The following is a 13,593-nucleotide window of genomic DNA, read 5'->3' on the forward strand; positions in this document are numbered from 1 at the left end:
AGGAATATCACGGCGGGGGACACCAGAAATCAGCTTCACACAAGGTACGCATTTTGGGGAATCGAGCCCGGGTCATCGACGCGACGAGCGAACGCTTTTATTACTAGGCTACCCCACCGACCCCTCACTTCATGAATAAGAATAATGCTGCTAAGGTGTATTGTCGTTAAATGAAACAGAGACAGATAGATTTAAAAGAAACACAGTTCACTTCATAATCCTCGAAGACAAGGCTCAGAAGTACTCTCTCTCTTGCAGCAGTGGGGGCAATAGACATTTTATTTGAGGCATAAACTTTAAAAGAAGCAAGTCTAGATTTTCCTCAGGTGCTGAGTCTCCCATCTCATTTGGTGCTCCTTTTAAATGGATTTATTTTATTCTATCAAACTTACATATTTTAAGAGACTAAGCGTCAGTCTAGCCCACACCTACACATGCGTGTCGTGGGAGGCGACGACAGACAAAGACGTTTATTCACATAAATAGGGCACCGTTAACCCATTAAAATATCATCGCAGGTTCTGGCAATGTGACAGTATTAAATCTGGGCTTCTTGCGTTGAGCCGCAACACCACATGAGTTAAATTACACAATCTCGACAAAATTACATGGTAGATTGAGCCATCCGTTCGCTAGTAGTTCATTTGTATGTAGTATTATGTCATCATTTCTTAGGATTTGTGATGATACCTATTGTAAGAAAAAGGAAAAAAACGTGCCGACAGGTCTGTATGGTGATACCTTATATATTCGGAGCATCACTAACAATTACACAGCCGAATTGCACATGTTTTTGATAAGGTGGGTTGTGTCTATTGACAAATTGTCAACGCATTTGTATTTACTGTCTATAAAATAATTAAATAATACTACATAATTATAAGTTTTGATATTACTGAAGAGCTGCGCGCGATCACGATGATGTTCAGACGATGGGGAAATCTCCCTCTGGTCCATATAACTGAAATCGACTAATTAAACATTTGCACCTCGATTTGTTACAGCACAAAGTTAGCTGTACAGTCTACACAATCGCGTCATTACAGTTTACATCGGGATTTCAATTATTTCAGAAAAATTAAGAACAAAATGATGCTTACTTGTGGTCTGCAAGTAATACCAGTCGATACTTGAACACTAAGCCTCTGGTCACACTTTAAAGCTATTTGTTGTTTTTCATAAATAATTATGTCATTGTTGGTCCCTTTGAGTATTCGACGCTAAATATGACAAAACACCCAATATGAATTTTCTCCTTTCAAACACTTTGTATCATTTCTTTTGGACATTAGTGTATGTAGCTATCGTGAACCATACTATTATCATTCAACCTGGATGTATCCTAGTTCTTGTTGCCAGGGACATCCAGAATATATCCCCATGCATATAAGACAGCTTTGGCCTAGATCAAGTTACTCTCAGGCCTCGATATATGGAATTAGCTTTTGGGAGGTGGCCTTGAAACAAGAGAGGAGAGAGCTGAGAGGTCCATGGTTTATACAAGCAAGTGTCATATAATTCAATCATATATAATATGACATTCAATGATAATAATAATGATAACACTATCCCAATACAGTTTCAATCTTGGCCTGGGTACAAATGCAATGTATGTTATATTGGAGTGTGTACGGTAGTAAATACGCACAAAGTCATTAATACAAATGATACAACATTTACTAGAGTAATAACGGTAATGACAAATAACATAAGTTTCTAAGTAATGATATAAACAGCTAATAATAATGCCTTTTGGTAATATTATCGTAATACAGTTTCCAGTCTAGTAAGCAATGCAATGTATGTTATATTGGAGTGTGTACGGTGTACGATAGCGTTATTATACAAGGGATACACGTTTACTGAAGTAATGAGGCATTGACAAATAACATGAGTTTACAGATAAATTGAGTAATCCTAACATTTTGATAGAGCATGTAAGGTACAACCTGCATGACAATTATTTACGTCGTTGGATGTCGTGCCAAATTGGACAAACTACGGGAAGAATGTTTGATTAAGGTTTACACCAAATTGATAGAAAGAGAAATATGTACGTTGGGCATATACGGTAATCTGAGTGGTCAGGCGAGGCACAAGACATTTACTTTGGTAAAGACGGTAAACATTCATATGTGTATTTTTAGTAATACTTTTTATAACATCATAGTCTCGGCAAATACGGTAGGTAAAATAGCCGGGTAATTGTTCAGAGTAAAGATGCTAAGGTTTACGATAGAAGATATAGCTCAGTTTTAGAGAGAATATTAAGTTTCATTAGTGATCCTATTTGGTGACTACAGTAATCTATCATGAGGGAGCGTAATTATTTCGGCAAAAACGGTAAATAAAATAGCAGGGTGATTAGTCCGCATAAAGATACGAAGGTACGCGGTAGGAGAAGGAGAAAGGCTGTTTTGTACTGTATATAACTGAGTAAGGAAAGAAACTTATTACAGTATTTAAATACTTATACATGGTGTTAAAACATAATAAAATCAGAATGCGTTGTTGTTGTAGCTTATACTGAAAGCACGTACGGGAGGTAAGTCTACTCATATAACATTTGATGAGCGAACTGGTGTAAATATCAATTGATTGACCTACCTATAACAGAAATATTAGTTGCTGAATCTTTTTGTGACAAAGCTACATGTACGCTACGCCACAGTTCGAAAATCCTGAATGGTTATACATTGTTGAACATAGACATAGAATGGGGATATTATAGCCGATGTGGAAAAGTGGTAATGGAATATTGGTTTTGTACATAAAGACATATAACTGGAGGAGCCCACGTCGCAATATGCCTAAAACATTATTGGATAGTACCTAAGTATTAAACGATAAATACTATATTATCAACAGGCGTTTAGAACAAACATGTATTTGCGCATATTAGATAGAACGTTACACTGTGACAGTACTGATTCACTTATTTAAACTTAACTCTAACATTTTCTAGACAATAATAACAACCAAATAAGCATCGTAGACATAAAATAACAAGTCGTCTTACCTTGAAACAAGAGAGGAAAGAGGTGTGAGGTCCAAGGCTTATTCAAGCTAGTGTTCTTGTGACAGCTCTAATGTATAACATTAATATTTTCTCTGATGTTGTGGGTTTGACACGATGGTATCTGGCCAATGCCGATAACGTTTACAGCGCGCAGTTTGTGGTAAGCAGCTGGTGTCAGCCTGGCCTACTGAGAGATGATATTAAGAACTGTTTAGAACGTGGTTAAACACATGTCTGCTGCCAAGCGAATAGGTATTCACGACAGAAGAAGGGAATGGAAAGATGGTAATCTCAGTATTGCCGAACAAAAGTTCATTTTAATTATAGTTTGGAAGATCGTTAATCATGCGTTATCTACCATAAGTTAATTTATGGTTCTTGTAAATGAGTTTGCTGAGGGAACGCCGCTGCGTTCGACTCGTGTCATGATAAACGAGCTGTACCGTGCCGACTGACTTGCCAATATGAGGATTTCCGTTGTTAAGGATAATTTGTGAAAAATTTAAAAAAAGCACGGGTATGGTGCTGACAAACCTAGAAACATAATCTGGGCGAACCGAGATCCGAACCCACAATCATAGGTTTCTGGCGTGATCAAGGGACGCAACTCTGCAAAGCTAATCCCTTCTCCTCAGACGACAGGGCCACCTGTGTCCCCGTTGTTCCCTCAAAACGTCAAAGTTATTGTTATCAGGTGAGGCTGAAATTTCCAAGAATGAAACTTCTGAAACATTGCTGTTAAAAGACCCTCTGAACACTTTACATGCCTGTATATAAATAGACCTGTGTCAGAGGACATGTAAAGAATTACAGGAAATGGAAAGGTGACGGTCAGTAGATCAAAAACAAAGAACCTGCGACATGGAAATTATATTGATAAAGTGTATTGGTTGACAACGTATTATTATAGATTGTTAATGAGCTCACAAACACATAAATACAAGAAAATGTTTACGGGATGTCAGTTCTAGGACTAATTACATATTAATTCAGTTTCACTTGGACAACATAAAACGAAGCAACATGGAAATTACATCCTCTAACTACACAAGTTCTATTTTATGACTCAGTCTTATCAAATTTGCATAGTTACATGTGCGTTTATCAGGTTCGTATGCAGTGTCATTGACTGATTAACTTAGCGGATTTTGTTTACTATCGAAACTGTAGCAAATACACAGTCAAAGATTCGTTAATCCGACACCCGTTAATCCGACAATCGGCTTTATTAGACACTTATGATGGGAACCGATTAAATCAGTGTTTTTAAGACCCGTTAATCCGAAAGTCTCGCACTCCGACTCCGACTCCGACACACCTAATTTGCAACGAATTGCTGAAATCACTTATTGGTCAGTCTCGTTGATCCGGCATGGTGTACTCACGAGTACACAGCCGGGTTTTGTTATTCGGCGAGTAGCTGCATATTACAACGGCTGCAAATATATACTTGCTTACCAATAAACGATTACTGCTTTAAATAAACAAAACCGTGGGTATAGACCAAACTCTATCGGACCAATGTCCCCGAGAAAATGGCACTCCACAGGGCAGTATCCTCAGCCCCACCCTCTTCAATATAATGATAAACGATCTATACGAGGGCCTATCCCCTAAAGTAAACACATCAAAATTCGCGGATGATGGAGCCATCTGGATCCGCACTAAAAGCATGAAAATTTACTCCAAAAATCTCTTAATAAAATACAACAATGGGCTGACAAATGGGGCTTCTCCCTTAACTCAGAAAAAACAACAGGAATAGTATTCAAACATAAAAACATGAAACCCGCCTCCCCAATCCTCCAACTAAACAATCAAACAATCAAATTTCAAAAACAAACCAAATTCTTAGGACTTATTTTCGATGAACATCTCACCTTGGATGCTCACATCCAAAACCTAACAACTAAATGCAGTAAAGACCTAAACACCCTAAGATGCCTAACTGGCTCTAACTGGGGAGCCTCCAAAGATACTCTCCTCTCTCTCTACATATCACTAATTAGATCAAAACTAGACTACGGCTGCGCCATATACAACACCCTAAACAACTCCCTATCTAAAAAACTTGACTCAATACAATATCAGGCTCTCAAACTAATTACACGCACCCAACATGGCACCTCCTACACCTCACTTCAGGCCTTAACAGGAGAAATGCCGCAGTCTACGCAGGGAACAGCTAAGCTTAAATTTCTGGGCCGCGTCCAAATCAAACCCTCTCATCCAAAACTTAATAAACCAAAACATCAGCCCTAAAAACCAAGCTCTAGCTCGTAAACACTTACTTACCCCAATATCCCAAAGAATAACAAACTACCTAAATGAACACCAAATTAAAAATCTTAAACAAAACTGCAAACAATCAAATATCTTCACCCCTAAACTTAAAATACCCAAAATAGACACAACACTAGCTAGCCAAATAAATAAACAAACCGACCTAAACATAGCTAAAACTACCACACTAGCATACATACACGAAAATTTGCCAAATTGGTGTCACATTTACACGGACGGATCCTCAGATCCGACCTCCAAACACACGGGTTTCGGAGTCCATACCACACAACCAACTAAAACCACACAATCCTTCCGACTCCCAAATAACCAATCAATATTCACGGCAGAACTAATGGGCATGGCCTCAGCCCTCCATAATCAAGAATCCAAAAACAAAACAAAAAATCCTAATACTTACCGACTCCCTAAGTGGACTGCAAGCCCTCCAAAACAAAAATACCCAAAACCGACCTAAATTAATAAATCAAATACTTAAAAGTTCCAACGACCTAACTAAGGCAGGCAAACAAATAACCTTCTTGTGGATACCCGCCCACGTAGGAATATACGGTAATGAAAACGCCGATAAAGCAGCTAAACTATCCCTCAAAATCCCAGAAATAAGCTTAAACTTACCCATCTCAAAATCAGAAATTAAAAGTGTAAACAAGCAAAAAATCACCAAAAAAATGGCATAACCTATATCTAAACTTAAATTGCCAAATCAAAAAAGTGCTCAGCAAACCACTAACCAAACCAAACATTCTCCATCCATCAAAAAAAAACGACAGAGTAATCACTAAACTCCAAACAGGACACACCAACCTAAATAACCACCTAAAAAAATAAAAATCACACTACAGGTAACTGCCCACACTGCAAACAACTAGAAAACCCAGAACACGCACTCATCCACTGCACACACTACCTCACACATCGAACCGCATTACAAACCACCCTCAATCTAAACAAGGCTCTCACTCTAGAAGCAATACTAAACCCACAAAATAAACTAGAAAACTTCAAGGCCTTAGGCGTATTCTTAATCAAAACGGAACTAATAGAACGCATCTAAAAACGTAATAACCTACCAAATCAAAATCACATAAACAAACAAACATCCACCATACCCAGCTCCCTTAGTTCTCCTCCCCAACCCCATCGGCATCTATTCCAAATCTCAAAATTCCCAAATTATATATAAGCAACCCCTAAACCCCCCTCTTGGGTTGGACAGACCACCTTCGCCCCTTTCGGAAACACATTAAATGGCCTGGACGGGCCCATGTGCGAAATACGCATCAGTCGGAAAGCGCACGTTAAATCTCCAAAGTAAGTAAGTAAGTAAGTAAGGTAATCGAGTCTGGGCAGGATACATCGGTATTTAATGGTCTCAGCAACGATCAACGTTGTCGGTGTACGATGACACACAATCAGCCAGGTCAATCATTGGACCCAACACTTTCTAGTCGCGCGCCAAAGTCCCAGCTTCGATTCCCCGCATGGGTACAATACGTGAAGCGCATTCTGGTGTTCCCCGCCGACATAATGCTGGAATATTGCTTAAGGCGGCATAAAACTCACTCACTCAATCTATTTTGTCGTTTGTTACAAAACAAACATGTTTGTGAAGGGTATGTATTCTCCCCCCAAAGCCCCCAAGGTGATGTGCATCGCGCAGAATACACGTAAAATCCAGTGCTGCATAGTTTACCCTTGGAATATGAGCACCATGGGTTAAAGTGATATGTGATATTAACATGGCATGTGTTGGTGTCATTATACACGGACGTTTGTGTTACATCTCATCTAAACGTATTCTGTTTATTTAATAGTTGCATTCAATTGAAAACAATCGTACAAGCCACATGTCATGCTGTGCCTTGCTCACTCTCAATTATTTTCAGGCTTCTGTGATTAAGCTAATCTTAACTATGAGTTACAGCAAATCATCAGTATGCAGTTACTCAATCATCCCCATCCCGCGTGAAACACTATTATCATTCAACCTGGATGTATCCTAGTTCTTGTGGCCAGCACATCCAGAAGATGTCCCCATGCATGTGTACCTCGTCTCTCAGAGGTTTTCTTAGTTATAAATTTGTCATTATATTTTTATTCATTATGAATCAGAAAGATAAATCAATGTTTTGGAATACCTAATGACGTGCGCGTGATCACGTGACAGATACGGTGAAGACGATTGCGATAACGGGTACTGTACAGTTTGTTATATTTCCATTGTTTTCATTCCCACTTGTCGCTGTGTAACAGATCCTCTCAAACCTTTCTCCTTGAACCAAGATAAGCGCCTTTCCTCTTAGTTCCACAAAAATCAATGTCGGCAGTATTTGTTTGCCAAGCAATGTACATGTTGCTCGTTATACCGTGTTTCTGTTATAAGATGACGCGTGGGAGCAGTAACTCCCTGTCATCGCCTTCAGCGTGATTATCACGCAACATTTAAGCCTAAGTAAATCCAAATAGCATCCGCAAATATATCTGATGGTGTAGTATCATTTTCTAATGTTGATATGTTGATATGTTATATATCAAAAGGCCTTCTTCACTTCTGTGATGTGATTGTTTTTATGTTACATTATTTGTAGTTGAGTAGATTGTATTTATTTATAAATCACGAAATCATCTAAATATCACGATACACCTTAATCATCACTGTTTGTTAATGTACATGTAAACTACATTCATATGTTGTAGGTATACATCTGAAGTATGACAAAGACAGAGTCAATCTCGACTGGGTCCATATCAACACAGAAGGAGACCTGGTCAACTGGACGTCGTACACAAGACCTGCAGGGGAGGGGAGACTGAAGATGTATGATGGCACATGTAGCACTGCCCCCCTCCCCCGGGCTGGCTGTCCCCAGTACTGGGAGGTGGTGAACAGGGTCAGTCTGGACGAACCACTCATAGGGAACCTCCTCATCCTGGAGGTGGGTGTGTGTGGGGAGGAGCAGAGGGACGTGTCTCATCATATAGGTGGACAACCAAGCACCTGCTGCATGCAGGTCGCCCACTGTCCTACACACGACGGGATATGCAGGGAGACACGGAAGGAGGGGACGCATGTGCTCTGTCTGCCTGACACTCTCCCCAACACAGCAGGGGCATCACACACACTACATTACGGGGTTGTCTATGATGACGCCAGGAAGAAGATTGTCTTCATTGATGTGAAGGAGAATAAAGTGATGTCGACGTTAGACAATGTAGACTCTAGTCAGCCACTGTGGCCGATGTTCGGGGTGTATAACCCAGAGTATGTCACTGTCAGCATGACACTTGTAGTGGGCAGCGACATCAACATGACAGAGGAGAAGAAAGCAATGATTGTCAAGGCGCTGTCGTGACGGTGACAGTGATTGTCAAGGCACTGTCATGATGGTGACAATGATTGCAAGGCGCTGTCGTGATGGTGACAGTGATTGTCAAGGCGCTGTCGTGATGGTGACAGTGATTGTCAAGGCGCTGTCGTGATGTCGTGGCGTCAGAGAGGTGGCCGTGATGGGGATAATGAACAAATATAGACTTGTAGATATTTACTACTCAGAAACAACTACGTGACAAACAAATAACTTATATGTGACGGAAGGCTTTCAGTATGAGCTGACGGTATAAGATATCCTCGTGTATCCATGTAGAGGTCATGTATTCTACTCACAGTTAAAAACAACTGTCATTGAGAATTATGAATAGTTAAGATGAAACAGATAGTATTTTCCAGTTACCGACAGTCAATCTGAAGGCGACACACATCCAATGTTACCACACAAGAATGAAATAACTGAAGCGTTCGTAAAATGCACGAGATCAACAATTTTGAGAGGCAGATAGTGACAACAAAGTTGAATACAATATGTTTTGATTTACTATGAATAAAATACGATTGGGGGATCAAAATTGGGTGTCCTATGTACGCATTTATTATTATTATTTAACATGGTCGCGCTTTGAACAATAATTTTGACACGTTTGCTTGTTTAGTACGAGCGACACTGTCTCTTATAGGATTCCATAGGAGACAAAAACATGTTTTTGCAACATTCATCAATACTGATTCAATAAAATACGAGTCAAAATGTTTACATTATTATTCAATGATTCAATTTAATTTTGCATCCGGGATATATATTGTGTGAATTAAATCAATACAGCTACATCGAATGTTGATCTCTTAAATCTGAGTGAAGCCTATTGCCCGAATGAACACTTGACTCGATTGTGTAAGTTGAATGCTTCTTGCCATCCAAATGTGATGGATGAGGATATGATCACAGTAATTTTTTGTTGGGTGAAGTACACATGAGTTTTCACGTTATGTATAATTATTTTGCATTTTGTTTCATGCAGAATGTTATGTTAAAAGTGACTGGCTTGACGAATGTCTATGTGTAGTAATATTGTAGTTACACACTTCTACAAATATGACATACATGAAATATCAGCTGAAAAGACTTCTTGCACACTGAACATCGTTTGCAGTTATATGTTGTGGGAGATATAGGACTTGATGTTGAGGGAGTATCACAATCACATGTACCGTTATCTCACATACACTTGTATTATTGGTGTCATATAGTCTAAATATTTCAAACAATTACATGTTTGAATGCTTGAATATATATATTGTAAAATGGGCCTGTGGCCTGATTTACTGAAATAAACCACTACCACTACTATAGTCTAAATATATATTCTATCACATGATTAAAATGATTTCCCAAAATGTTGTTTGAAATATTTATTCATTCTACCTCTGCTCGTGGGTTTCAACAAAGTGGTACACATCTGAGACCCGCATCACTTGACTGCAGTCAACATGCTGGGTTGTATGTTCAGTATCAATCACTGGTTTATCCCTCATATGCTGGGGTGTATCCTAAGTATCAACCACTGGTTTGCTTCCCATATGTTGGGTTGTATGTTCAGTATCAACCACTAGTTTACCTCTCCCATGCTTGGTTGTATGTACAGTATCAACCACTGGTTTCCCTCTCACATGCTGGGATGTATGTTCAGTATCACCCACTGGTTTACCTCTCCCATGCTGGGTTGTATGTACAGTATCAACCACTAGTTTACCTCTCACATGTAGGATTATATGTTCAGTATCAACCACTAGTTTACCTCTCACATGTAGGATTATATGTTCAGTATCAACCACTAGTTTACCTCCCACATGTTGGGTTGTATGTTCAGTATCAACCACTGGTTTACCTCCCATATGTTGGGTTGTATGTTCAGTATCAACCACTGGTTTACCTCCCACATGTTAGGTTGTATGTTCAGTATCAAACACTGGTTTACCTCTCACATGTTGGGTTGTATGTTCAGTTTCAACCACTGGTTTACCTCTCACATGTTGGGTTGTATGTTCAGTATCAAACACTGGTTAACCTCTCACATGTTGGTTTGTATGTTCAGTATCAAACACTGGTTAACCTCTCCCATGTTGGTTTGTATGTTCAGTATCAAACACTGGTTAACCTCTCCCATGCTGGGTTTTATGTTCAGTATCAACCACTAGTTAACCTCTCACATGCTTGGGTGTATGTTAGGTAGAGGTGACGGTGACCCGGTCGTCACGGTGACGACATATCACTCGTAGAATTGAATTTCCGGGATAAGAATCGAATCCCAGGTTAGCGTGTGATCATTCGTTTGATCCATGCATTCTCTTGTGATAAACGTGATGTCCTCCCTTTTCAACCCGGAGAAAAGCCTGAGGCTGACATGTATAAACATGGAAAATGTCAGTAGCTTACTATTGCTTGGATTTCAGTGACTTCAGTGACTTGATTAATTCTTCCTGCTTTTGTTTCTGATAAGTTTTTGTATGTTTCCGGTGACATTTATCAACTTGACATAATTCTTCTCTTAAATGTCTCCTAAAAGCACTGGAGCCTTTACATTATGTATGTAAGCCTAAATTACAAAATAAATGCTTCGGTCATTTGAAGCCAGTTGGTCACAAGAGCTGAAACAACACACGGATTTTTTTAATAAGGCGAATGGAGCAGAGTAGGTTTAGGGATTATCGGCTGTTGTGTGAAAACAATGCTTCCGAAAGATCGACGTCCTGTCCCTATGAACAAACCTACAGATTACGGACTGAACGTCACAAGTCTCTGTCAGGTTTCTTAATGTGTTATTACTTTTGGTGGAGAATATGTTTCTTGTACACCCCACTTTTTGTTTGTTTATGGTAAAAGTTAATAAGAGGAGATTTGGTGAGGGACTAGAGGTATCTTTTCAGAGGGTGTTATTCTGGCATTACCCACTATTTACTGGAGGATGTTGGAAATGAATATAGCCTGTCATGTTGTTTGACTACAGATAGGATTTGTTATCTTAACAATCACTGGGGGTTTCACATTAGAGGTGATTTTTACAATTGCCCAAATGATCCTGCTGAGTATTGGTGCTTAGTGATGTCAAATCGAACATTTTATTATTAGAGGAAATTGGTAGAGAATTCTGAATACCATCTGTACAGGATATCTTCAGGATTTTTAGCCCTTTCTTTCTCTGTGTGTAATTCTGATGGAAAGAAGTCATTCAACCAGTTCACGAATTCCATGGTAAACAAAGATCAGACTTGGTTAGAATCCTTGTTTATCCGCGACAACTTCTCGCTGGTGAAATTGTAGTGAACTTGAGAAGTGGTGATGCTTTTTTATATTCATATAATTATAATATGTCAAACTGTACATACATGTGTGTGTGTGTGTGTTAAATCATAAAATTCAAAGGGGCTGTTCCCTACACCAAACAATACCATATGAATCATATGTATGGATTATATAAAGCTCTCACATGCATGAAAGATGTTACCAATAACTAGTGGAGGAAATTGGAAATGGCTGAACCTGTAGATAGCGTCAAATCCGCGATGGATTTGACAGATCTCAAAGAGTAACATTCAACAGGCTCATTACCTTGTGATCATGTTAACATTTGTTCTTAACAGTTTAGAAAAAGAAAAGTTATTTGAAGTGAACTACATTGGAAAATGAGAGAAGAAAATAATAGGCAACGTTTTATCATAAAAACTCTCTGTTCAGTAAACACCAGTTGTTATTTTAGTACTTTCAAGAGGAATTCCAAACCTTTTTTACTCTGTTATGATATATAATGTCAAAGTGAAAGCACAAAAACATTATCATGCAAAAAGCATTTTCCATGGACTTGTTTATTTTCTATTTTGATATACATGTGTTCAGATTGATTGACAAATATACAATATCAATTATAAATTTCTTCCGTGTATGAATGCGTGTAATTCTTGCATATTGGCTCGCCAGTTCGCATAATGCTTCATATGAAAGCAAAATTGTGTGTTTAATAAACATCATCTCTAATGTCAGTGAATGATTTCAAACCGCATGTCTTGGTGTTACACAGCCAGTGTCCCAACTCTCGTGTATCTACATTAATGTTTCGCCCTCGCCATCTCATAATGCCAGACAGGTAAATGCCGTGTGTTGTTTTAACTAATTGTAGGGGAACTGGGTTGTAGGGGAAATGGGATGTAGGGGTTTTGGGAGATAACCGTTCCGAGAGTACATAAGCACGCGTTTTGGTATTACATAATGTGTAATAAAGTTGTATGTTTATTGAACGGGTGATCTCTTCACGGTCAAGTAATAAAATTATATATCTACTTTGTGTAATGGCTGTAATTTCTAATCATGCATCTGTGCTATGATCTCTCAAGAAGCATACTTTGAGGACAATGGATGTGTATATAATTACATAGATTCCTGGTGACAGTAGGTTGTCTGATAATGAGTCAAAGGTTACTTATTTAAAGGTGTGTAACCTTTTGGGTGTGATATATGTGTCTGTCAGGACCAGAGTGTGCATCTTTACACATTAACAGAAAACGGAGACTCATTTATAAATGTCAATTTTGTCCGTAATATATGTCATATTCTTACACTAGAATCTAGCTATTCTTAAGGCCAAAATCACATTTCGTGGTATTCGAGTTTCAGCGTGTAATTATCACCACATGTCTTCTGGATGTTACTTCACGAAATACGATCATCAGTGTGGTGGTTGTAGCTGTTAGGTTCTGATGGTCATTCATTCAAGACAGATCATTGGTCTATCAATACCCTCCCCGTCTGCGATGAGTGTCCAATTATGCTGTTACTTTGTTACATAACATTAGGAGCAATACTGTTGTTTAGAGTAAGGCAACAGAACGCAAATTACTTGAGTGAGGGGTGCTACTGTAGGGCAGAACATTTCGCGAACAC

General features: G+C 38.9%; 1 protein-coding gene across 1 annotated transcript in view; it reads left to right on the plus strand.

Annotated features, from left to right (window-relative positions):
• LOC124125004 overlaps nt 1-9,166 on the plus strand; it is a 76,274-nt gene extending 67,108 nt beyond the window's left edge. The window contains exon 13 of the mRNA XM_048390892.1: nt 8,024-9,166. Within this exon, the coding sequence (XP_048246849.1) occupies nt 8,024-8,679 (656 nt within the window). The 3' untranslated portion in view covers nt 8,680-9,166. The remainder of the gene's footprint in view (nt 1-8,023) is intronic.
• Nucleotides 9,167-13,593: the final 4,427 nt, after the last annotated feature.

Source organism: Haliotis rufescens, unplaced genomic scaffold, assembly GCF_023055435.1.
Source record: "Haliotis rufescens isolate VD_foot unplaced genomic scaffold, xgHalRufe1.0.p SCAF_9, whole genome shotgun sequence".
Lineage (NCBI taxonomy): Eukaryota > Metazoa > Mollusca > Gastropoda > Lepetellida > Haliotidae > Haliotis > Haliotis rufescens.